This window comes from Aythya fuligula, chromosome 10 (genome assembly GCF_009819795.1).
Source record: "Aythya fuligula isolate bAytFul2 chromosome 10, bAytFul2.pri, whole genome shotgun sequence".
NCBI lineage: Eukaryota > Metazoa > Chordata > Aves > Anseriformes > Anatidae > Aythya > Aythya fuligula.
Genome location: NC_045568.1, coordinates 16909828 through 16936049, shown reverse-complemented (window position 1 = coordinate 16936049; position 26222 = coordinate 16909828). Strand labels below are relative to the sequence as shown.

At 45.8% G+C, this 26222-nt stretch overlaps 1 protein-coding gene across 1 annotated transcript in view; it reads left to right on the top strand.

The window, feature by feature from the left end:
• Window positions 1-24886, top strand: part of FRMD4B (FERM domain containing 4B) — a 57469-nt gene extending 32583 nt beyond the window's left edge. The window contains exons 9-22 of the mRNA XM_032194158.1: window positions 780-837; window positions 1778-1864; window positions 10020-10096; window positions 10557-10695; window positions 11193-11334; window positions 12209-12342; window positions 12425-12544; window positions 13599-13827; window positions 17039-17095; window positions 18410-18557; window positions 19242-19367; window positions 20211-21016; window positions 21545-21677; window positions 23174-24886. Coding sequence (XP_032050049.1) covers window positions 780-837; window positions 1778-1864; window positions 10020-10096; window positions 10557-10695; window positions 11193-11334; window positions 12209-12342; window positions 12425-12544; window positions 13599-13827; window positions 17039-17095; window positions 18410-18557; window positions 19242-19367; window positions 20211-21016; window positions 21545-21677; window positions 23174-23294 — 2377 coding nt within the window. The 3' untranslated portion in view covers window positions 23295-24886. The remainder of the gene's footprint in view (window positions 1-779; window positions 838-1777; window positions 1865-10019; window positions 10097-10556; window positions 10696-11192; window positions 11335-12208; window positions 12343-12424; window positions 12545-13598; window positions 13828-17038; window positions 17096-18409; window positions 18558-19241; window positions 19368-20210; window positions 21017-21544; window positions 21678-23173) is intronic.
• Window positions 24887-26222: the final 1336 nt, after the last annotated feature.

Here is a 26222-nt window from a genome sequence, read left to right as displayed (position 1 = left end):
ATCTTGTCCTTCAAATACCTCAAATGTAAGAGAAACAATATGGGCCTTATTTATTCAAAAAAACCTTCTCCATACCCTGCTTGCTATCACTTAGTCTAAGGATGTTACCTTAAGTTCTGTAAGGAAAACAAATGCATGTGTGTTCAAATGCTCAGAATTTAGTTTTCAAAAAACAAGGTCTTGCAGGATGAGTACAGCCTAGGGAACCAAGAAGATTGAGATGATTGCTGTAGTTGCATATTGTACACAACTTGCTCTTTTTGTCCCATAGCTTAGGGCCTGCAACTTTGTCCCAATAATTCAGGGGTTTCTTCCAACAGGAACAGAGAAAAAACTATCTCTTCAGTGGTTGTCTGAATTGCGTCATGAAACAATTGTACAACTCCATAAACAATCTCGTTTGAAAGCTATCTATTTTAACAAAAGCACCATCATGAAATAATTATAGGCATATCTTTCCTGCCAGTGTTTCCCAAAAGACTTGCACATTCAGTTCAGAACTGGAAGTTTTGCTTTCAGTTCTCTGAACTTCTGATAGGAGATCGAATGTTTTGTAGTATGAGAAATCTTCCATTTACTTTATCTGGGCCAAAATACCACATCTTTCCCCGAGCCCGGGCGCTATTTTTTTCCAAAAACATGGGCACTAAATCATTAAGGTCTTCAAAATATGCAAATGATAAATGACATGTCCTGAATGTATGTGTGAAAAAAAATATGTTAATAGATATGATTTCCTCCAGAGAAAATCATCTGATACACTATAAATCTGTCTACAGGTACATGAGAGTGGTAGAAGCTTTGCCAACATATGGAGTTCATTACTATGGAGTAAAGGTTAGTAAATGTCTATAGATAATGTGATTGCTTGGCTTATTACATGTGATTGCATTCCTAAAGGAGTATTTTGATGATTCAGTACCCGTCTGTCAGAATTAAACCCCACATTTTTCAACCTCTATACCTTTTCCCTCTTCAGTTCTCTTTTTAAAATGTTTTCAGAGAGAAGCAAAGCATTACGTGCAATAGAAAACAAAAAGGAACCTCTATGAAAACCTTCAGTCATGCTATCAGGACCTAAATTCATACCAGCTTAATTAAACTGGGTATCACTTCTAGATTTGAGACAATTAATATTTTTGAGACATTTCTAATCAAGACTAGAAAAAATACAATGTAGAAAAGCGCTTCTAAATAGCAACGAGTAGTGGGTGCACATGTAGAGTGGGAAGATGCTGTATAGAAGAACAGTATTTTTGGAGAGTGATGGAAATATACTATTTATTTCCATTTGTAGAGCAGAGACTGGACAAATGTGTTTTTTGCAGAAGAGCTCAGCAGAGGTGATGTCTCCTTACTTTCAGTCGTGGCCTTGACAGTGGTACCTGGGAAGCCGATGGTTTGCACTGTTCTCCTCTTGCAGCTCTGTCATGCCTGAGTTTAGTGGATGCAGTCATTGGCCACATTTTTTTTCTCTCCTTTACCTTTTCCTCCTCACAGCCACCTCTTGCAAGGAGTGACACCCCTTTGTTTCAACAGTGCTGTTGCTTTTTTGTCCACTTTGCACAACCACCATGTAGTTTCTTGCCTCTGCCTGAGAAGGCAATGGAAGAAATTTTCAACATTCACTTTAGCAATCCACTTCACATCAGTTTGTTTGCATAAAATGTCCTTGTTCCCTACCTACTTGTATTCGTCACAGAATGAAGTAGGCTGTGATCTTGGAATTGCTTAATTTTTAAGTAGCTCACAGTTCATGCAGACTTCCCTTTTTTAGGATAAACAAGGAATCCCTTGGTGGCTCGGAATAAGTTATAAAGGGATAGGCCAGTACGACTTACAAGACAAAGTCAAGCCCAGAAAAGTAAGTTTTTTATATCATTGCATTTGTTGGGTTGGTGGGGAGGTGTTGCATGCCACTATGTACCTTTTTAAGCTTTTGCTTATAAAACAACTGAGCAAAAGACAAAGGGCTGGAGGCAGAAGAATCCTGTTAGCATCCAGGCAGTAAAAATTCTCCCCCCCTTGGTTAAATACTGGAAAGTAATTGACTACAGCCAGCAGCTCCCTTTGGCAGCTTTGTGGTATTGAGTTTGGTGGTCTCAGGACAGTCTCTGCAGGAATTTTGGCAGTCTCCAAGGATAACTACAGAAGCGTGAAGGAATTGGGCTTCCGCAAACCCCAAACTAAAGGCCTTGTACTTGAACAGTGTTTCGTTTGGCTTTCAAAGGTGTAATTTGTGTGAAAAATAATGAGAAGATCCACTGATGTCCACGAAATACAAGCAGAACTGCGTGAAACTGCAGGCCTTTGTAGGCGATTGTGTGTTTTCATGATGCAATGACTTATAAGGGGGGATTGAGAGTAAACGCCAAATACTGGAAGTCGTTCTGCTCTTTTTCCACCCCCTTTCTCCCCAGTGTGTCTCCTGCAGAGTAAACTCTGCCAACAACTTCAGCTGTTGTTGAAACAAGGCAGAGGGTCCCATATTCCACTGCTGGCTCCCTCGCAGCCATCCATCAGTCAGCCCTAACAGGCTCTTCTGCTGGCAGCCCTGGAAATCCATTGTGCTGCTCAAGCACACGATATGTTGGGAACTCATCCAGTCCTGTAGATGTGTAAGGCTCACTGAGACAGGACTGAGCCCTGGAAGTCTTTGAAGGGGTCGGCAGTGGGGAAAACACAGCGGTGCACGTGCAGGAGCTGTGCTGTTGGGTTGGATATGTGTGGGGTTTTTTTTTGGTCATGTCTTTGCTGGAACATTGAGGCTGTAAGGAGATGCAGACACAGAGCTTGCTGTTCTCTGTTCCCTGGAATGATCTGGGCAGGAGTTCACATGAAGCGTGTGCTTCCTGCCAGGGAATTTTACATTTGCAAAATGATAATGTTTAGTGTATTTGTGCCAGAAAACATGGCTTAACAAAACTTCCTTGTGAAGAGCAATGCCCTTTCAAGTTCCCAACGTGATCTTCTCTTTCTCCAGAGCAGGCTATGACTTGGTTTCTTTTGTGCTGTACTTACATACCTGTGTGTCCAAGGTTGAACTCTCAAGTCCTTCCTTCACTTTGTTCAGTAAAGCTCTTTAGGTCTCTCTTACCATGCATGTTCTGAAATGAGAGTGACACAATAGAAACCCTAGAAAATGTTAATGCAGCCATCAATCGTCAAAGAAGTACATAAAGCATCTCCTCTTGCTCTTGAGCACTTGCCTATATTTAGACAACATCTACAAGGTTTTCCCAATCAGATCAAACGCAGACCATTCTCCAGCCAGGATGTCCTGCTGTGACCAGCAACTCTCTCCAAGAAAATACATCCTGCCTGGCTAGGAGCATTGCTTGGCCAAGCACTTTTCTGCTTGTGGGATTTCAGTTTACAACATCAACCAGGCAGATTAAGAAAATTTTTTAAGGTCAGCAGGACCCAGATAACAAGTCACACCCTGCTACAGTTGCTTGCGAGGCGTTGCCTTTGAATGCAGCAGGAGTCGTGTTTAGGAAAAATAAAATTAAAAAACGAAACAAAACAGAAAAAAACAGCACCCAAAGGTCACCTCTGCAGTGGAAGTGTTACAATGGAAATGGTAAAAGTTGTCTGCTGCACTCTAATTATAATTATACAACGTAGAACAGAGATCAAAAGGGAAGGTGGGAGAGAAGAACTTAAATGCAGAGGGAAGGTTTAATGCCAATAAGCTGATGCAAAAAGCAAGGATGGATACGGCTTTAGTATTATACAGCAGTGGTATTGCAATGGATTTGCAGATTTGTGTTTGGTGCTAACAGGAAGGGACAAAAATTGCTGAAGTTAAACTGCTGAAGACACTGCCGTTTGTTCCAGTACAGCTACATGTATATAGCCTCGCTGCGAGTGCTGTGGCAGGCAGAAGTTTGCTTTCAACGAGCGTTGTTGTTTGTTCACATTTATGAATGCATCAAAATATATTTTCAGAGAGAGAAGAGTCTGTATAGCTTGTCAAAATCTGCAAGGAGTCAGCAAGAACCATCCTTTCCAAAACAGCAAGAGCGGAATAGGCATGTAAATTTTGTCTGCCTGTCTGAGCAGAAGTGCTAGTTTTGCTGGATTTAGCAGAATTTTCTTGCTTTCCTCTTCAAGATGGAGCCAAACTCACAACTGCCGTGTGCTGGTGTTATCCTGCTGTTTATGTTGTGGATCAAAAGTGCTGTTGTGTTTATCCCCAGCCATCTGGGAGAGAGCATCCCACTTGTACTCCACTTCTCCAACTAGGGATGTTTAAATATACATGTCTAATTAACTCAATAACGGGGAAAGGCTGAGTCAAATCTAATGGAGACTGGAATGGCCTTTCCTAGTTTTAAAGGTAAGTGATCTCTGGCTGTGTAAATCTCTGTGGTACCTGCTAAAATGGGAAAGCTTCCAAGATTCAGGTAGGAACTTGGAGCTGTGCTCCACCTGAATTCCCACCTGGCAGCTTTATTCTGCTCCTTGTGCCTTTTGTGCAACAGTCGTGGCTGCTGCCAGCCGTAGCTGCGTTTGCTTAACATGTTGATCATGGGCTCTGTTCAGAGAGAAATTCACATTCAGAAGAAAACCTATATGCATATTTTAATTAGCTGCATCTATTAATGCAGTGTCAATTCCCAACGGTAATCTTCAAAAAGTGAAACCTCGTGGCTTTGTCCAAGTAGGTCTTCAGGCAAAGAGACCTAAATATGAGCCTCGGAGCGCAGTGGTTATCCCAAGATTTTGTTGTTGGATCAACACTGTGGCGTGAAGTCCAGGGTTGAATGCTCTTCACAGGAAGCAACTTGCAAGACAGCACCAGATGAAGCAATCCCAGATACTCATCTGCCTTGCCAAAGCTTGTGCATGCCGTGTCAGTCACCCGTGAGCAGCGCAGCCCATTCGCCCGTGCGTTGTTGTAGGTCGGGGCTGGACCAGGAGAACCTGCTGTGTCTGCCTGCCTCTGTCACACTGGCTGCGGAGGTTTGATTCCAGCCATTGATATTTTGCTGGTGAACCTGAGATTGTTTGGAGAAAGGAGTTTTGTCGATGTTAAGTTGCTCCTGGAGCTTTGTAATTTTTTGAAGTGTTTTCCAGCAAAGTGGACCCAAATTTTACAGCTCGCCCTGGACTGCGAGTGATGGGAGCCGAGGGAAATGCCTTGCTGTACCAGACTGAAGACAGAGAGCTGTTCTTGTGTCATTTAGGAAAATTGTCTTTTTCTTCCTAGATAAAAGCTGTGGCTCCACACTGGCTGGAGGTTACGCTCTGGCTCAGTTGGTTGTAATCCCAAAGTCTCACAGGGCATAAAAAGCTTGGGTTTACAGCCCGTGTTCAGCTCAGACCTGGGATTAACTCTGCAGTCCTGCTCTGCAGACATACCCTGCCTTCAGCTGCAGTTAACACGGAGATGTCTCCTACTTGGAGAAATGCTTCCTGCTTGCTGGGGAGCGGTGTCTGGGTGGCATGCCAAGATCCCATCCCAAGTCTCTTCTGAATTGATTAGGAAACGTATAAAATGGGTCCCAGGGCGCAGAACTTCAGATGCTGTCTCAAAACAGGGTACTTCTCCCTTTCATCTCCACCCATATTCCTCTCCCTGGTGAGAGAAACAATGCCCTGCCTCGTTTCTGGAGCGTGCACTGTGGAGTGGGTCGAGTTTATTCAGCGTTCAGCCAAAGCGTGGTGATACTCCGAGGAATGGGAATTTGAGAAGGCTGCCTGCTTGCTTTTGGACCTTTTCTCCCACTTCATTGTGTTTCTGTGGGCGACTCCCTGGTGATAAATGAACTCCAATGTCTGAAGAGGAAAAGTAATCTCGCTATGGTATTGTTTCAAATCTGCAAGGATTTCAATTCTAATGCTGGTCATCTTGAATACATTATGTTCTCAGGAGTGTTTTTGTTAGAGCATACTGGTTTTGAAACGGGTAATATTTATGATATTTTTCTTTTAATTCCACATATACGTTCTAAATGCTGATGCTGAAAGTTTTCCCTTGCAGAACATTTGCTTAATGTAAATTCTCTGTCCTGCTTGGCTGAATTGCTCGGAACACAATAGGGTTTGTGCAGGCTTCTCAGCAGGCGGATCTAATCATGCAAAGACTTCTTTTACTATGTTTATTTCTCACCGAGGAGAAGCCATTGATTTAGACATAAGATACTAAGCTCGCATAATTATTTAAAATAAACACAGAGCTGTTACAAGTCCGCTCTGAAACTCGGTTCCTTCCAGATGTGCAGAAAGTTGCTCGAGCTCGTGGCCCGCAACGCACACGTCCTGTGACAGCCGCATTGTTCGTTGCTGAGACATCGCTGATCCTTGTTAAAGCCCATGCCAGTGAGAACCTGGCAAGGACCGATCGCAGTGCATTAGAGAAAAAAATGTGATTGAAGAGGCTTTTAGACTGCTGGCTTAATATGTAAGAGATGAGGGATGCCTCCGGGTGAGCTCTGCCAATTTATGCTGGCACAGGTGAGAGCTGTCTGCCTCCTTCTGTCAGAAGTTGCTGCAGGTGGGGCAGCTTGGCTCTCCTGCCATCCCCTCAAATGCCTCCCTTTGCAGCCAGGCAGAGCAATTTAAAACAACAACAACAACAAAAAAAAAAGATTTCAGTTGAAGGCAGCGTGCCAGCCAGCAAACTGCTGCTGAGGGGCTGAAACGCAGCCCTTCTTCCAGCCCTGCCGGCAGGGTGGTAATTTCCTTCATCGGGGTGGGGTGCATTCCTGCGGGCAGAAATCTTTTATGTTTCCTTGGTCTGAATCGCCAGATTTGTCTGGAGATTGCTGTTCCCAGTAAGCTACTGGGATGGCAGTGGCTGCACCTCCCTACGGGCACGGCACGTACCACAAAGCGCTTCCCGAGGGAAGGAGTGCTGCAGCACGGCGCACACATCCCTGCTGCCTTCCGCAAAGATCCCTTGGGTGGAAAACCAAAAATTGAGGTAATTGAGCTCTTGGTGAGAAATTTGCCATTGCTCTTGGCCCAGGAAACGTGCCAGGGCTGGAGCTGCCGCTGAGCAGTGCTCGGCTGCTTGGCCCCTCTCTGGATTTCCATCCCTTTGAAAAAAAATAGATATTTTTAAAGTAAGTTTTGAGCTAAATGTATCAGGTTGATCCGTGCGTTAAGCAAATCGCCTCTTGCCTGTTTTTTGAGGCAGGGGCTATGCCAGCTCCCTGCCCGTGGTCCTGCTGGGGCCGTCCTCCCCAGCTCCTGCTGCCGGGCCCAGCCAGACCTGCCTTTTATTCAAAGCTGGATGCGAGATCGGCCAGGCTGACAACCAGCTGCATCCACTATTAAGGTGTCTCACTACTTAGGCAGGCACTGTCTGCTCCGTATGTTGTTAGACTACAATTAGAAGCTCTTTTTGCATGGGAAAGAGGGCTAGGAGGGCGATCCTTTTGTTCTTCGTGCTGCAGGATCACAGGAGGCGTGCAGGAGGTGAAGCTCCCGTGCTTCCAAAAGCTGGGGTCAGAGCCCTGCCCAATGCCGAGAGGTGAGGTTGGTGAGGTGCTATCAGGTCGTGTTGCACTTTCTCCAAAAAGACCCAAGAAGCAAATCCTAAATAGGCCAAATCCCACTTATAGGGTCTGACAGGCAGCCCCCACAGTGCTCAGTGGGTTTTCCATGAGCATGTAAGGGTTTGGCAACGTCAGAGGATGGGGAGGGGGGTAAGGAAAACCTTCATTAGATCAGGTAGACGTAATCATTGGGCTACAGGGAAAATGCACAGCAAAAACATTTCAATCCTTCCAAACTGTTCTTCCAGCCCTGAAGAAGCAGTTCCAAACCCACCCCCCTTTCTTTTTTCTTTTAATATGTGGGCAGTTTGGGGGCCAGGGGGCGAGCAGGACATGGCTCTGCTCCCTCCCCAGCCACCTCCAGGACATGTAAAGGCTTTTTTATGTCATTTCATTTATTCTTTACATCTTATTTATTACTATTTCATTGTTATCATTGTTTATTTTAAAATTATTTTGTATTTTATTTCTTATTTTTATTTTTGTTTTATTTTTTACTTTAATTTTATTATTTTATTGTTTATTTTTATTTTTATGTTAAATCTATTATTTTTATTTTATTTTATTGATTTTTTATTATTTTTAATTTTTATTTCCATGTTAATTCTATTATTTTTATTTTATTTTAATTTTTGATTTTTTTACTATTTTTAATTTTTATTTTCACGTTAATTCTATTATTTTTATTCTATTTATTTTTATTTTAATTTTATTATTTTATTTTTTTCCTTTTTTTCCCTATTTTTCTCATTTTTCCTTTTTTCCTTTTTTTTTTTTTTTTAATTCTCCCCGTTTCCTTTTACGTCGTTCTTTTTCCCCCCTTCCTTCTCCCCCTTTTTCTTTTTTTTCTTTTTCCCTTTTTAACCCTGCCGCCGGACGCGCACCCCCCACCCCTGCTGGGGGCGGAGCAGCGCCGAGGCCGGGGCTGAGCCCCGGGGCCCGGCGGTGGCGGTGCCGGTGCCGGGGCGGAGGCTGCGAGCGGCGGAGCCCGGCCCCGCTGCGCCCCGCCCGGTGCCGCCCCGGTGCCTGCGGGTTCCTGGGGGTTCCTGGGCAGCCGCCGGCTGCCGCCCAGCGGGACGGGACCCGCGGGCCGGGGACAGGTAAGGGCAGGTAGGGGCACCCCGCTAGGTGCTGCGGGGACCCTTCTGCTTTGGGGAAGGGGGCGGCAGGGGGGGGGGCGTTGCGGGCAGGGCGCTGCTGGCGCTGGGCGCTTCTCCTCGGTGCGGGAATGTGGTTAGGTGGCAGGGGAAAGCTTCGGTGATCCTACAGCAAGTGATTTATTGGGATTGAAATGGCATTTGGCCCCGCCGCGGTTTTTTCGTGTGGCGGAATCTAGCAATGAGTGGTGGTGCTAGGAAGGGAAGTTTTAATGAAGCAGAGGAAAGGGCTCGGACGGAGAGCTGCCGCAGAGGTGTGAGCAAGGCTGTGCTCCTTACAGCCCTGCCAGGGCAGCTCTCAAACGAGGGAGCGTGGTGGCATGAGAGGAGCTGTACGGAGCGTGAGACCCGTCCGTAGCTGCCGTGTGTTGGTTCCCAGCCATGCCAGGGTGTCACAGTGAGGAGCATCGCGTGTGCCGGGGCTCTGGGGCTGCTGGTGCCAGGTCCTGGCAAGAGCTGCTTGGCAGAGCGACCCTGGGGGATGGAGGGGTCTCTGCTGTTCCCTGCCACCTTCAGCAACACCTCGGGGACACGTGTGCGGGTGTCCATGTGCCCCCACGTGTAGTGCTGGGCAGGGCGTGCTGCTGCAGGACCCCGCACCGAGGGGCAGGGGAGCAGCAGCCCTGTGGGGCTGGGCTCAGGAGGTGCAGAACCTGTGGGGTGAGCCCCACGGGGCACTGGTTCTGGCACAAAAAGCAGGCGGGTTCGTGCGAAACCCCGAGCCCATGGGTGCAGCTGCTGAGCCCTGGTGCAGAGGGTTTCCTTCAGCGTGTTCTCCTGGCTGGCACTTTGCAGGAAATCGGCAGTTTCCTTACAGCAGTGTGTGCTGTGGGGCCAGTCCTCCCCTAGCTGCTGCTTCTCTGTGCGTGTTTTACCCTGTTCTGAAATGTCTCGCCGAATCCCACGCCCAGTGTCTTCAGAAAGGAAAGGTCTTGGTTGTCCCCCAGCTGCTGCCGTTCCCTGGGGGTGTTCTGACTGAGGAGAGAGACTCCTGGTATCCCTGTAGTTGCTGCGTTTGGAGTTCTTTTGCATTTAATCAGAGAGAAAAGGACTTTGGCCACCCTCCCAAGGTCCCTGCAGACATGCAGCAGTGACATTAATTGTGCTGTGGATAAAAGCAGATATTTTCACAGCCCAAACCCAGAAGTTGTAGAGCATTGTTTGTAAAAGCGTGCATTTAGGGACATCCCCTACATTTATATCAATACACTATGTTATGAATGTTATTGCTGAGTCTGTGCCATAGCTGAAGATGCACAGGATTTGTAACTCGCTGGAATTGGCTAATGTGGGGGCAGAAGTTTGGTGATTCTTGGAGTGACCATGCTCTGCTGCTCTCTCCCCGTTCTTGTAGCTATTCCAATGGAAGCAGCTGGAAAACCTCTATTTCCGTGAGAAGAAGTTTGCTGTGGAAGTGCACGATCCCCGCAGGTGAGGCTGGAGAGGGGATAGCCGTGGGATGAATCTTCTCCCAGGACTGGCTGTTAGTCATTTGTCCTAGTGCCTGGGGATGGGAGGTGGCAGTGCAGAACTGCGGGCACCTCCTGCCCTTCCCTGCGGTGGCACTGATGCCAGGGGTGAGGGAGGGAGCTCACCCTCAGCTGCTTTTCTGTGCCTTGCCTTCCGGGAAGGAAGAGCCTTTGCCCAGGGTGAATTTCTTATTCATAGAGCTGCTCCACAGAGCTCAGCCAGGAGGGGCTTTGACTTTGTAAAATGGAGGGCAAGGTAGGAGGGAGGAAAGGCAGCAGCAGCGGGTGCTGGGGAGAAGGGAGTCCAGGTTTTTATATCTCTAAAATAAAGGCTGTGAGTCTTGCCTGGTTAGGAAAGAGGCTTTGGAGACTTTAAACCTCAGAGGCCTGTCTTAAAGTTGTGTTTCTTTTCACCTCTTCAGGATTTCAGTCTCGAGAAGGACCTTTGGTCAGAGTGGACTGGTAGTGCAAACCTGGTATGCAAACACTTCCCTGATCAAATCCATCTGGGTAATGGCAATCAGTCAACACCAGTTCTACTTGGACAGAAAACAAAGCAAAGTAAGTTACAAGGCATTTTGCTGTAGGCTTAAGCTTCAACACCTTTCCTACATATCCTTCAGTGCATGTTGTTCCGTGGATAACCTAATCCCTAGAGAAAAAATACAAATAGTTTTTGTCTGCTTTTTGAGCAGTCTAAGCTACGGTATTGTTATTCGATCCATTTTAGGCTGCCTCCAATTAAGAGCTATGGAAGTGTAATCACAGCAGAGGGAATTCCCATGTCTCAGTATTTAATCTGCTTTTTCTTTGGTCTCTTTCTCATGTTCTTTTTGAACACGGTGCAAACAGAGAAGAGGTTTCGAGTTTGGGAGCAGTTCAGACTTTGGGGACAGGTTTGAGGAATGCTGGGGCAGCCAAGTGCACAGTCAGCTCCTGTGATGCTGCTGCTTTAGCCCTTAGTTTTTGGGGGAGATGGGGTGTGAAATGTCATCTTCTGTGACCCCATGTTCTGAAGTTAATTAGAGGTAACTCAGTGATTTATTTAACTCTTTCAGGCAAAAATTCCTTCAGCCAGAAGTTTGGATGATATTGCCATGGATTTGACAGAAATGGGAACACCAAAGGTTTCAAAGCTAGTGACTATGGAAGCAAAAAATCAGCTGATTATGGCCAGCAATGGCAGTTTAATCTCATCAGGTAACATTTTGTGTCATCAGTCTTACATTTTGTGTAAATGCAAGACCCTGAAGTACAGCAGCACTTGTGTGTTAACAGGGATAATGAGTCCCGCTGACCACAAATACAGTGAAACGTGTGACAGCATGTATTGGTTACATATCTGAGGCAGAAACATCTCTTGTATGATCTGCTGTTTCCTCTCCCATTGTAACTAATAAGGAAGTGAAAATGTGCTAAGGACAGATAAGCAACCAAGTACTTTTGGTCCACAAGTAACTTGATATCACTACCGGTTGGTTAGCTCATCCTTGAATGACTGACTGTACGTCTCATCCAAGTGTCATTCAATCCAAACTGAATCCAGGCAAACTTAGAGCACCTGCTCTAGGAGTTGAATTGCCCTGGCTTTCCACAAAAAATAAGCAGAAAAGAGACATTCTCCTCAATAAAATTCAGCCCTGAAGTGGACTTCAGATCTCTCCACCACCCGTGGAGGACTCCTAGGTAGATAAAAGCCTTCCTTCCCCCCAAGAAGTGCCTGGAGGTAAAGCCCAAGTGAGGAGAATCGGTGTCTGTATCAAAGCAAAATCAAAGCTGAAGTATCAAGTGTATCATAGAGATCCCTAATGTCTCGATTTGTTTTGAGTAGCACGGTTTTGGCTTGTATACTTGAGGCTTGGCCAGTATTGAGGGTTTGAAGAAGTGCAGATTTCCTAAAAGCCTTCTTCCTGGATGACACAAGAGCTGGACGTTGCATTTTGAATATGATGCAGTTGGGCTAGGTTGGCCAGTTCTGGGGAGATCTCCGCTTTCCTGCCCAGTCCTTTGTTGTGGGAAGGAAAGCAGTGGTTTTTACCTATAAATTCTCTAACAAAGAGAATGTATTTTTCAGGCTCTCAGGATTCGGAGGTCAGTGAAGAACAAAAGAAGGAGAAAATTATGGAGCTAAAGAAGAAAGAGAAACTCCTTCAGGAAAAACTGCTGCAGAAAGTTGAGGAGCTGAAGAAAATCTGCCTGCGCGAGGCGGTGAGAACAGCACCTTACCCAGGGTTGGGGTGGGCTCTTCTTGCTCACTGGACCTTCATGTAGAGCCCTCTCTGTTCCCCAGGAGCTGACGGGCAAGATGCCAAAGGAGTATCCTCTGAGCGCTGGAGAGGAACCTCCCCAGGTCAGAAGACGTGTTGGCACAGCTTTCAAACTGGATGACAACCTGCTCCCTACTGAAGAGGTGAGCACTGCAGCTTGTTTTCACAGCAAAGGTGGGGTGGCCAGACCAGTGGCCAAAGCCACTTCGAAATAATCCGGCTCTTACCTGATTGTTTAAGAGGAGACAGCTGGGGGCAGTTGCGTGCATATGCCTGAGGATCTAGACAGGTGCTGCCCTTATTTCAGCTGTGCTCCCTGAGAAATGACCGGGAAATTGGCCATTTCAAAAAGCCTTAAAATCCCTAGCCTGAGCCCCCGATTTGGCCATGTTACTTGCATTTTAATGTAATTTTTTCTGTGAATTAAAGAAGAGCAGGTTCATGATGCCATTTGAAAACCTGTGCATGTGAGCCTTTCCTGAGCACTGACTTGTGGTGTTTTGAGGTTGTGTTTGAGCCCAGAAAGTGGCTGGGGTGTGCTTGTCCCCCTTGCAAAATCATCTGTCCCTGAGCATAGTTGTGTGACAGATGACAGCAGGAGATTTACCTCTGGCTTAATGCAAGTTCCACCTAAGTAAAAGCTCCATATTGCTCAAGAAGCTAATATGAATTTTGCTGGCAGAAACTGACTCAGGAGATATGCTAATTCAGATATGTGCAGTTTCTGGAAGAGCATCGTTTCCCCTCATTCCTTAAGATACTTGCTAACTAGCTGTGTATTCATCCAAGCAGTAGGTAGACACTGGGCACTTTGCATCTGTCTTTCACCCAAAACTCGCTGCACTGGCTTTACGTTATTGTATAATCCGTGTCTGCAGCAAACTGATTTTATGTAGTCTGCCTACGTGCAACTGAAACAAAATCCTACTGTCCAGATTTAATAATGTGTTACCGAGCACTGCTGCAGCGCCTTTCATTTGAGCCTCTCAAAGTTGTTTACAAACAATTAATTAAAGCTTCCTTCTCCCAGTAATGTAGGCATGGTGATACCAATTTTTATTTTCTCTAAAGCAGGGAGAGATTCAAAGAGGCATTTTCAGGCTTTGTCTTGGAGCAGGAGGTTTCCACTTCATTACTACAAAAACAGATCATCGTTTGTATAACCTCATCTAAATATCTCATCTCTTGAATTTACAGGATCCCGCTCTGCAGGAGTTGGAGAGCAATTTTATCATACAGCAAAAGCTGGTAGAAGCTGCAAAGAAACTTGCTAGTGAGCCAGATCTCTGCAAAAACGTAAAGAAGAAAAGAAAGCAAGAGTATGCTGATGCTGTAAAAAAGCTTCAAGAGATAGAAAATTCCATAAACGAATACAGAATCAAGTGTGGCAAAAAACCAACCCAGAAATCATCTCTTACTCTACCAGGTAATCAAGAGAATTCCCCGTGCTCTGATGAAAACAGGGGAAAAAAAGTCATTTGGCTCACTTACAAGTTTTGTTTACATGTGTCTATGCGATTTTTATCTTCTCCAAGGCAATTAAATAAGAAAAAGAGATGCAATTTGCTGCATCTGATACAATAGATCCACAGCTTATAGGCTGAGGGCAGAATAAGCTGCAGTTTTCAGAACAAGCACAGGCACGTTCCAGCACCAGGTAGCGACCAGGAGCGCTATACATAGAAGGGCTGGCGGGAGCATCTCAGTCGAAACTGGTGTGGTGTCCTAATTCGTAGTGTATTGAATGCAGGTGTATTTCTGAGCTGCCACACGCAAGATCTCTCTCCCTTCTGCAATGCTGCAGTTCTGGCAAAAACAGAACGTGTGAGTTTTTCTAAGGAGTCAAGAAAACAAGGACCAGAGATTTTGTTTCGTGATTAAAAATGACTGATGCCTAGGAAGACGTAAGCAAAGTTCAGGAGTTTATGAATGCAAATTGTGTCATACAGATTTTTGACTAAATGGATTTGCCAGTGATGAGCACAGTGAAAGCAGGTGTCCTTGGCTCTTCGATTCGGAAAATATGGTTTTCCTGAGGGAGGTGAGACTCTGGCTTCTTCATAGCACAAAGCATGAAAACTTCGTAGCATCCAAGTTAACTGAAGGAGCATGAGAACACTAAGGTTCATAGGTGTATTGGAGGCTATTCTAGTTCCTATAGCGTTTAACAGTTTTAGGACTTGTTTTACTTTTCCTTTCCATGGAAAATTATTTGATTGATTTCTTTTTGCCTCCTCTGTCCCCAAGGAAATGTTACATGAAGCTGGTATTTTTTTCCTGGGAATTGCAGGGTGGGAAAGAAAATGCAATTTTTTTCTGCTGTTGATATTGATACTTTCTCACTGACACTTGAGATGGAGACCTCTTGTGTTTTCCCTGGAGGAGAACCCTCTTGCACTGCCTGGTTTCTGTTGGGATAGCCTTGCTTTGTCTCACTCTCATTGAGAGCTTGATTTGGATTTGCACCCAGCAGCACTGGGCCGTCTATCATCACAGGGTGTTTTTTCTGAAGGGCTGGTGATCACGTTTTAATGTGGCCCAGCTAGTTCCTAATTGACAGAGATGAGGAAAACATCTGTTTTTCCAGTTATTGCTCACCAATCTGGATACCAATTGTGGGAGGCCCTGCATTACTTGTGACATGTGATGTGGAGTAACAGCACGGGGAGCTGCTGAAGGCCAGCAAGAGCATGGGCAGCATCTGTGCACTGCTGCTGCTTGTTGCATGGAGGTTTTTTTAACCATTGTGCAAACAAGGAACTTAGGAGCTGGATGTGCAATCCTCAGTCCTTATACAAATTCCATTTAGCCCATCATTTTGCAACACCTGATACATGGCATCCTTGTTTGCTGTCTGAGGAGGGAAACACAGACAGAAGGGACTGGGCTGTCCCTCTCTGAGGGGCTGCTTTCCTGCAGGTAGCAGCAGCAAATGCTTGGCCAGCAGTAAGGTAGCTGTGTTCCCTTCCAGCTCCCGACTGGAGCAGCGTCTGAATGTTTACAGTACCTGAAGCAGAGCCCTGAACTGCTTCAAGTTCAGTAACTGATTGATGTGTAACCTTTTCACCGTTACCGACTGTACTGCTGGGTTCAAGGTACAGGGCTGAAGAAAGCTGAGCAGTAATAAAGTCACTTGCAGCTGTGAAATTTGGGAATGGCTTGTTGGAAATGACGTGTTAAGTAGTAACAGTGATTTATTGAGTTATACCGTAGGTATTTACGTCCCAGCTACAGGAGTGGTTGATGAAGGACGTGCTGGGCTGTCTCCTCCTCAATATGTTCCCTTCTTCCTTTCCTTTGCTTCCTCTGTACCCCAGAGAATTTCTTTCCCTTTTCAGGGAATTTCACAGATTTGAGATTTAAATTCAGAGCTCCTGCGTTTGTCAGCACTGCAAATCCTTGTGTAGCCAGCTTTAGGCTTGCTTTTTGTGTGTGTCTCTAGGAAGATTTTTTTATTTCTTTTTGCATTGGGCCCGGTTCCTTATTTCACCATCACTTGGTAAATTCATGTAAATAAACTCCTGTAAAGCTCCTTCCCCGTGTCAGGTTGCGAGAAGCGCTGCAGCCCACCTTGGTGGTCTGACAAGCCCCTCGGGGCAGGGGCCAGCCCTGATGTTTGGCTCTGCTTGAAGAGAGCAGCTCTGTTTACCTGGTTCTTGTAACTAGAGCTTACCTTGCACAAATCAGCAGCGTTCATTGCGGGTGTTCACGGTGAGTGATGCAGTAAGCAGATGTCACGTGTGAGGTGGCAGCCACCATCGTCATCTGCAGCCTCCTTTCTCTCATTCATGGAGGCTCACGCAGAGTTTTCACCTCACCAGCTTTGTGTCTTGCCAGCAACAGGCTCAATGTCTCTCTGGGTTAATTACCTTTGGTACTGCTTTTTATCACCAGCCTGATTTCCGGGCCTCAGCTGGTCTGTTCCAGGACCATGCGGGCTGTTTGGCAAGGACAGGCTGCTTGTGAGCCTGAGTGGTGGTGTGTGGTAATAAGGTGAGGGCACAGGCACATGCAGGGAAGTGCTATGAATAAATAGCAAAACATAAAAGAAACAGGAAAAAAAAAAAGCAATGCCTGTGCAACAGTTTGTGCACTCTGTGCTGCTGGAATTTGCAGTGACTTGATTGAAATCGGTGGAATTTTTCTGGCTTTATATTAATTTAATTGAAGCAGAATTTATATGCTGATGAAACATTCACAGGTTAATTTAATTCCAAATTTCAAAAGGCGTTTAGTACCTACCTGGTGGGATTTCAGGTGTACCTGAGGAGATTAGATGCTGGCAGCCAAGATCTACGTGTCTGTGTAGGCTCCTGACTCCTATAGAAGCACCAAAACACCCTGTGAGATCTCTTGGAAGATGAGTGGAAAACACCTTTGTGAATCTTGGCCTGATTCCCACTGCAGTTGAAAAAATCTCCTTTGATAATTATGGGGGTAGCTTGCTGAAATGCAAAGACTACAAATAGGTCCTGATAGGACAGCAAAGCAGGGCCGTCTTCAGGCTGCTGAAGTCTAAAGCAGTGTGATTGCAGCTTTACAAGTATCAACTGGCTCTGAAGCCTTAGAAAACAAACTGTATGTGATAGTTTGAAATTAATGTGGAGTGTGCTTTAAGTGCTTGTTTTCATTCACAGATGATATAATCCCATCTGAGAGCAGCTCTCTGTCTGATACAACAACCTATGATGATGGTATGTTGATTATCCTTTTCTGCCTTTGAAGTGTGCCTGTTCAGTGATACTCTTTGACTTAACGTCCTTTAGCCTGCTACTTTATTGTCTTTCAATGACAAATTACAGCAGAGTTAAAAAGAGCTTAATCAGGAATGTCTGTTTTTGTAATGGGTTGGTTATTGAAAGTTTCTGCTCTGTGGGCTGATTTAAGTTGTCCTCAGAGAAGGCACTTGGTTTTATTGTGATGGTTTTGTTGTGATCAGCCTGGGAAACTGTGAACTGCCAATAGATGCTCCATCCCTGGGACCTGACCGAGGCAGATAAGCAGCTGGGAGGAATTCCCCAGCTCTTCTGTCCTCACAGTTACTAAAACTTGTAAAAAGTGGAATAGTCAGAGATCCTAACAATCTGTTTACGTTTCCTTGTTACCTAGTGAGCTGCATCTTGCATGGGTATGGTGTTTGCTCAGCTTACTCACTTTGGGCACACACCCACAGACGACACATTCACACCCTGTTCCACAAGGTGGAAAGGACTTGGCTTGCCTCTCCCTTGGCTGGGTAATCATCATCTGGGGACAAACATTATCTAAATTATTACTCACTTTTCAGTTAGGGCCTGATTCTGATCTTGCTTTGTCCCAGTTTTAGACTTGTATAACCCTTCTGACGCTTTAAAATGGAGGCACACTTGATTCCTGCTTGCACAAGTAGAAGTAGAGCCAGAGCCTTGGTTTGTGAATGCATTCTCTATGATGCTTGTCCTGTGTTTATATGTATTCATTGTAGTTTCCTTTTGGCTCTAATGGCATCTGGATTGTGCCTTAAGCAAGTGAGAACAAGGATCAAACCAACGTCTTCCCAATTGCCTTCACTCAAATGTGTTTGCCAGTGTCTTTGCTCGCTCAGTCCCTTTTGAAGTCAGTCCCTTTTAGGTTGTATTAAACTAATCCTTCACGTCATTTCCAAGTGAAGTGCTGAATGGTGAGGGAGAGGAACTGGCTTTGGAGAGGCTGAGCGTGCCAGCTCTGCTCTGGGAGGGACAGAGCTGCAGACAGGCACTTTCCCAAGAAAGTTCCACTCTGTGGTGCTGCAAAGTGCCAAGCAGAAACCTCTTGTCAGAGGTGCTGCGGAGACCTGCATGAGACTCCACAATGTCCTGTCCAGGTGAAGGAGAGCTTGATGCACGCAGGTGCGGGAGAGGCTCCCTGTAGTCACAGCTTCCCTCCTTGTCCCCACAGCACAAAGAGTTTCTGTTCAGGAGTCACAGATGTATATATAGGACAAAAATAGCAAGGATTTTGCTAATAAAATACGTATTCCTTTCCAACAGCCAGTGAATCCCTCACTGTGCCAGCACAAAGAACCAGCTCTGCACAGCTTTCTCCAAGGCTTCCTCCACCAAAGTCCCTTGGGCTGGAGAGAATCCATCTTAGAAAGTCATCCATGAATGAGCAGCTCTTGGAGACGAGACACTCCAGGTATGGCATATCTCACTGCACTCTCTGTGTTGTTGGCATAAATTTGGTCTTGTCCATGTAGAAACTTTTTTTTTATGGGCTCTCCAGAGTTGCCGCTGTCTCTGCACTCTTCTGGGGTTCAAGAGTTTAGTGATAAGAGCTAAATTTCCTGTTTAGTAATACAGTGTGTATGAGTAGTCAAGTCTCTGTGAAACTGCAGAGTAGTGCAGTCTTCGTGAGTCAGGTGAGAAATTTAATAGCAAGGACTGCATTTAAGGAATCGATCGTGCCCACCAGTACTTTCACCCTTTTGTGGCCAAGTGGTTTGTTTTCAGTATTAAACAGCTTGTGTGTTTCCTGATGACTGTGCATCATTGCTTCAGATAACACCTGACCATACCCATCCCTCCTGATCCTATCAGTATGTCAGCAGGTACATGGTCAAAGCATACACAGTTCACCTAAGACTTGGGGAGCACTTTTCTTCCTCTAAGAATAGTAACCTCTTGAACCACAAAAAGAGCTTCAATTTTTCTTCTTGTTTAGTTCTGTTCTGTATATGGAATCATATCCAGTTACCCTTACCTGCTTTTTTAGCCCTTAAGATATTTTTTATTTAATTTAAGACTGAGGGTGCACGGAGTCTCAGTAGGTGTGACTTGCATTGTGGTTGACCTAACTGGGGTTCTGTCGTTTTCCTTACAGGGACCCGCTCTCAACTCACAGCAGTCCTTATCGCACCCTGGACCGACTGCCCCCGTCCCACGGGGGGAGAAGCATGCCTACAACACCCGTGCTTACACGCAACGCCTACAGTAGCAGTCACTTACAGTAAGGGGGTTTTATTTTGAGTTTAAATGGTGTTAAGGGGATAAAAGGTCATTTGCAGTGCAGCTCTCAGGGGTCAGGCTCTCAAAATGCCTTTTCTGTATATTTGAGGCACAAGGTTGCTATCAGCCACCATCTTCTGGTACAGTTTTGCACCGGCTTTGTAACATGCAAGTGAGAGCATTTGCAGGAATATAAATGCTGGGCAGTAGCAGAAATAGTAGCACACACTGCTGCACTACTGGGTGCCTGCAAAATCAGGAGTGAGATGGAAGCTGGAGTACAAGCTTACAGATATCTTCTGTGAACTAAGGTCCTTCAAGCCTCCTGAAAAGTAAGTGGCCAAACAGAGGAGAGAGATCCGAATTGGTGCCCTTACTGTGGGAAGGAGAGATGCTATAAATGTTAAAATGTTATAAAGAGCTTATGGTATATTCGGCCCTGGTCACACAATCGTGGGACACAGAGCCACGGGAAGCCCAGCTTCCTATGCTCTGATCCTTGCTCAGCTACTTGTCTAGACATTACATACTTACACTGTGAGATCCCTCCTGTAAGTCATTGCAAAATGCGAGTTTGTCAGCATTGTTGCGTGTATCACTGTCACGGGTTACCTTGCTCACCGTGAAAATCTGAAAAATCTCCTGCTGTTGCAGCAAAAGTAAAATTTAGCCAAGCTGAATTTCTTGCAGTGCAGGTACTCCATGTGAGAAGGAAGTGCTGGGTTTGTGTTGTGCTTTGTCTGGGGAGGAAGCACACCTGGTTTGCCCACACGTGCTCTATCCAGCTCTGTCTGTATGTCTGCGTGTGACTGCTTGTAACCAACCTCTGTCTGTATTGTTTCAGGCCAGATGTTTCCCCGCACCATTGCAGGCAGCGCAGTGGCAGTCTGGAGTCCCAAACCCACCTGCTGTCCGAGGCGCCCGCTGAAAAGCCAGCCTTCTCCCTTTCAAAGTCCCAGCGAAGCAGCAGCACAGAGATCCTAGATGATGGATCATCCTACACTAGCCAGTCCAGTGCTGAATATTACTGCGTGACGCCTACATCCAGACCGTGTTATACTACTCAGACGCTTGACAACAGGACCAGGGGTCGAAGACGGTCAAAGAAACAAAACATTTCTGCTGCGAGTTCAGGAAGCATGCCGAATCTTGCCCAGAAGGACATCCGGAATGGTGTCTACCACAAAAATCAGGAGCAGCCTTCCTCCAGTTACTATATTTCTGGATATTCCCCTTACACCGAATCTGACGTTTATTACAACGGAGGATACGTTTATGAGAGTGACACAGAGGGACAGTACAGTGTCAATCCTCTGTGTCGCGCATCGGCACATTACGGATATGACCGTTACAGGGAATTCAGGTCTTACCACGAGGACGAAGTGGACAGAGTACCCCACAACCCATACGCAACCCTGAGGCTTCCACGGAAGCAGGTTGCTAAAACGGAGCATATAACCAAAAACATTCACAAGGCCTTAGTAGCAGAGCATCTCCGTGGTTGGTACCAACGTGCCTCCAGTCAAAAGGAACAGGGTCATTGCCTGCAGGCAGGCTTTGAGTCTGACAGAGGATCTCAAAGGAGTTTGGGCCTTGTTGGTGTGCAGGCGCCATGCTCTCCTAGCAGTCGTGTGTCATCTTTCTCTTCGGGTAATGTCTGATTTGTTCTATGCTAAATGTTTTGTACATCCCTTCTGTGTATCAATTCTGCCCAAAACCAGCAGAGTATAAGCAAGGCTGAGAAGTAGATAAGGAACTGAACAGGAGTTTTGTTCTTGCTTTTCTGTGACTGGGAAGAGACTTACTTGTCTTCTGTGGGTAAAACTGCCTTTTAGTCTCTGTAAGCACGGTAGTTCAGTGCAGCACAGAGCCATATGTTTCAAACAGGCATATTTATCAAGTAGAAGCCATGTACGTGCAGTTACTGTGACAGTATCCAAAACACAGTACAATCAGCATCACTGAACAGTCTTTTTATAAAGAGATTCCCTCACTCTGAAATACCCCTGCAACTGCTTTCCTCATCACAGTGCTTGTAAATAACATTTTGAGTTTGCATTCTCTGCTTGTGTGTCCTGCAGAAACGCGTAGGGATTGCTAATGAGAACTGTCTCATTTGTCTCATCTGATTAGCTGCAGAAAGATCTAATTAGCTGTAATTTTTTTTTTGAATTCCAGCATCTTCTGCAAACACTGCTGGGAACTGGCGGAACCCGCTTGCAATGGGACTTTCAGATTATGATACGTTATCTCATTCCTCTTTTGCCAGCTGTTATGGAAACACTTATGGCAACCTCCCTCTGCAAAGCAGGTGAGTAAAGTGTGTCAAGATTTTCTGTCCTTTCTCCCTCCTGCATTTTATAGGTGACTAAAACATCTGAAGAAAGCAGCTTGATTTCAGGGGGCCAGGATGAAGAGTACTTATAAAATGGACTTAGTGAGAGTATCCTCTCCAGGTGGTATAGATCAGCCTATAACTGTACCAACAATATTCAAGGAAGGGGGAAAGAGGCATAGTGAAGGATGAACTCACCTGTGGCATGGGCTTTTCCTCCAGCTGGTGCTGGACAGCCAGCTCCTGGCAGCAGTGATGCTGGGCAGAGCACCTGCTGATCCCCCTTCCTCTCCCTGCCATGGCAGGAGGTCTCTCCTGTGCCTGTGGTGTGGCAGGACACTGACCTGTTGTGTTTCTGGTGCTATAGCTCCTGTGCCAATTAAAAAAAAAAACAAACAAAACAAATAAGTAAAGGCAGCACCTCTCTTTAATCACACATAACCCTGCTGCTGCTCAAAGGCAATACCGACTTGGGTCATCTCGTTAATAAACCAAGCGCATCTTGCTTGGCAGAGCTCAGCCAGTGACCCCGGTGAGACTTGCTGCTCCTTGCAGCTGCGCTGGGTGTGGGGGCTTCCCTGAGGACTGCACGGAGCCCAGGATCTCGCTTGGGCGTTGCAGAAGTGCATGCGAGACTCTTGCTGCTCCTGCTTCGTGTTTTTGGTCTCCCCTGGCTCTCGCACACCGGCTGTCACCAGCAAGATCAGAGGCCGCCTGTCCCGGGAACGGCTCTGCCCGCACAAATGCCATCCTGCCTAAGTGCTCTTATGCTAAGCCTAGCCAGCTGTAGTAAGTACTCCGCATGCGTGTGCCCAGCTTCACGTGTGGCTGCTTGCTCTTGCTGCCAGGCTGACTTGGGGGCAATGACCGAGTTTTTCATTTGTTTGTTTTAAAATGAGCTAAAGCATAAAAAAAAAAAGATACAAAAGCTTCTGCTAGATCCTCGTTTCTAAGCTAAATGCCTTGGGCTTTTTGTTGGAGTGATCTAAAAGCTCTACAATAACAGTGTTTAAGAATATGGTTTCTACTAATTTCTTAACTTCCTATAACCAGGCTTTGAAAATCGCTTATTTTGGCAGGCTTTTCCGTATGAGTGCTTTTTTACTATTAATTTCCCATGTTCAGAATCAGTAGGCCAATCATTCATCTGTTCTGTTTTCTATTTTAATGTGATTATGTCAAATGAGCAATCAATACACTTTAGAGTCTTGACAATTTGGAGTAGCTGAGATCCTGTTGCACGAATAGCCTAATTACAGCACAACACCTGGGTTTGTGTTTGGATCCAAATTTTGCTGGGGGTGTAAAATCACAGCAGCCAGCATTCCTTCAAGCCCAAGGGGGCCGTGTGAGTTCATGCTCGCCACGCTGAGGTGGGCTGGGGCTCCTCCTGTTTGTACATCCCCAAAGCAGAACTTGGGGATTTGGGGGAGATCTCGACTCCTGCTTATCCCTGATGCCATCTCTTACAGAGCTTATGCAGAGACGAGCCAGCTGGGTGGTGATGAAGAGAACCAGTTGGAGGAAGACTTGCACAGCAACGAGCAAAGGTTATTCTGGCACGAGGATTCAAAGCCTGGGACGCTCGTGTAGACCGCCTGCAGCCCTGCATTCGTACCCTTGTGTGCCTTGCACAAAACGCTGTTACTCCGAAGGAGACCTCGGGGGCACCTTCCCAACCGAACAAAAAGGAGGTGTTCTGTTGCTGGGAAAGATGAAGTTCAGCATTACGAGGGACTATAGCAAAATGACAAAGTCTTACCAAGAATGGCGCTTCTTTCTGAATCCAGATAGCCTAAACGAGCAAGGGCAAGCTACGATGTGATCTACGACAAGATGCAGCACTTGGTTGAAGTATTTATATTCAGCAAGCACTTTTTTTGAAGATTGGAAGGTGTTGAAGGCAAACCTCAGAAAAAAAAAAATGTGAAAAGGAAACTCTTATGGAAAAACCAGGAATTCTAGGAGCACAATTACAATGTCTGAAAGAAGAACAAATGGAAATTTTTTCTGACGTGGCTTATGATGACCTGGAAGGACTTTCATAAGCTTGTGAAGGATAGATACTGTGTGTGTGAATGAGGCAAAGGGTGATTTAATCAGTATTGGAACATTACTTGAAGGAAGGCTGGATTTTTTTTATTATTCTTATGGAGGTTTGAATGAGTATATCCATTTTTGGGGTGTTGTTAAGAGTGTTTGTTAGCACCACAAAGGAGTTCTGGAAAGAAAAGAATTTGCTGTCATAATATGTCATGTAAAACTCTAGGTGGTTGTGGATTTTGGAAACAGGAGTAAACTTTGAACTCCTTTCCATGATAAAGTGTAATTACTAACCTCACACTTACCGACCTTTCCATGGTACAACTTCACTGTGCAGAGGAGCAGGCAAATTTCACAGTGGCTGCGTAGTGTTCAGTGGGTGACAATTACGTTTTGCTCTGCCGTAGTGAACTGAGGATCAGAAATGGAGAGTTGCAGTTACCACAGGACGAGCAACTCGATTGTAATGGCCAGTATTTTGAGGTGGATGCAAACATAAACAGCCAAGTGGGTGCCTTAAAATGAGGGGCATTAGAATTGTACCACGAGCCATCTGAACTGCCAGGTGCGTTGCAAAGTCACTAAGTGACTGGAACAGCATCTTTGCAAAACCATTTATTCAGAAAAAAAGTGCGACTGCAGTCTTGATCTAAGAGGGATAAACCTACCTCATGTCATCCATCTGTAGGAACAAACTAGCATGGGTTCTCTTGCGTGATTTATGACGACTCATTTGCATACTGTAAAATCTCTCTCGTGTCTCAGCTGTACTGTGCTTCAGGATCCCATAAAATGGTGCTCTTTTTTCTTTTATACAAAAGATTAGTAACTCCTTGTTCATATTGTGAATAGAAAAGTTTCTGATAAACTTTTTTGGACGTTTTTTACCAATATTCCAGAGCATGTAATATATACAGAAGGACACACTTGTTAAGCTGGTACTTAGTCGTTTGTATTATTAGAGTTGCAATTTGGAATTAAACGAACAAAAACAAAATAAATAACTTATTTCCTTGGTTTTGCATATTTGTATAGCCTTCTAGAAATGCGAAAGCTCTTTTTTGCTTATTCTTTTACTACTCATGAATTTCTAGACCTATTATTTTGTATAGGTCAATAAACTGAAAAGTGTGCTACCACAACCACTTCAGCATTCCTCCTATTTCTACTTGAGTGCTTGGAAAAGTGCAGCGTGTCATTTCAAGGCTTGAAACTAAGACAGAGGGAATTACCATGGTCTGATTTCTTTTGGACTGTGCAGTATCAGGGTTGTCACTGAGGGTCAGTGGCTGTGGCCCCCTTGCAGATCAGCCCACTTGAGGCAAGGGAGCTGGCAGAGGCTGCCCTATTGCTGGGGAACACTTGCCCTGGGAGGACAGTTCAGACCCTTGGAGAATGTGTCTGTAAGTCTGAATTTCTGGTGGTGCAACGGGAGGAGGTGTGTTTACAAAAAATGCAAAGAGTAATTTGTTAGTTCCTGGGTTTTGCGTCATCCATAAGCTTAACCAGCACAGAATTTCATCCTTATTTCAAGGTTGCTGGTGAAAACATTTATTAAGAAGGATTTGTGTAGATGACCACTAAAAATATCCCAAATTTGTTGTTTTAACACTTCTCCGAGTAGTTTTTGGGGCTCGTCTGTTGACACGTTCTTCATTCATTGGCCGTGTGCTTGCTCACACCACTGTTGCACAACATCGATGTTCGTGGCAGGCGGCTGCGTGGTTCCAAGTCCAGCACCCCGCGCAGAGCCAGTGCTATCACTGCACCATGGCAATTATTTATCAGCCCTCTCAAAGGTTTTCATTTAAAAAAGGCAATGAGGTGTGTGAGAGACCCATGTCCCATTTAAAGCATTGTTTATGTCCCTGTATTTCGGTGCTGTGGCCACTGAGTTGTGTGCTGGCTCTTCCCTCCCTGCTCAGGCCTGAGCTCAGCCTGACGCACCCGCGTTGGCACAGCGCTGGCACCCGGCCGTGGGGCTGTTCCGACAGGACCGGGATGATTTAGGATGAGTTTGGATGGGCGTGTTGAGAATGTGGGAACTTTGGGTGGCTTCAAGTGGAGCCCAGTTTGCTCTCCTGGGGAATTCGGGGCATGAAACCCCCAGGGCTGGATTTTGGACACTGCCTGACTTGGAAGGAGATGAACAGGAGGGTGCAGGACCCATGGGACCCCCTGCCCATCGTCCCCCAGGGAGCTGGGGCTGCTCCATGGCCGAGGCACAGCTTGGGCAGCTCCTGATGGCTCCAGTTGCTGCACGGGCCCTTTTTTTATTAAGCCCAGCTCCTGGCCTGCTGCTGAGCTCTGCCTCCTGTCGCCCTGCAGCTTCTTGTGGCAGCGAGCTGTGTTTCTGGAGCGATGCTTTGGTGCTGGTGCACGGCTGTTCGTGGAGACCAGGTCTGTATCGTGCAGCTGAAGAGGTAATAAAGACATAGTTGTGATTGTTACCGTATCTGTTCAAAACTCAAATACAAA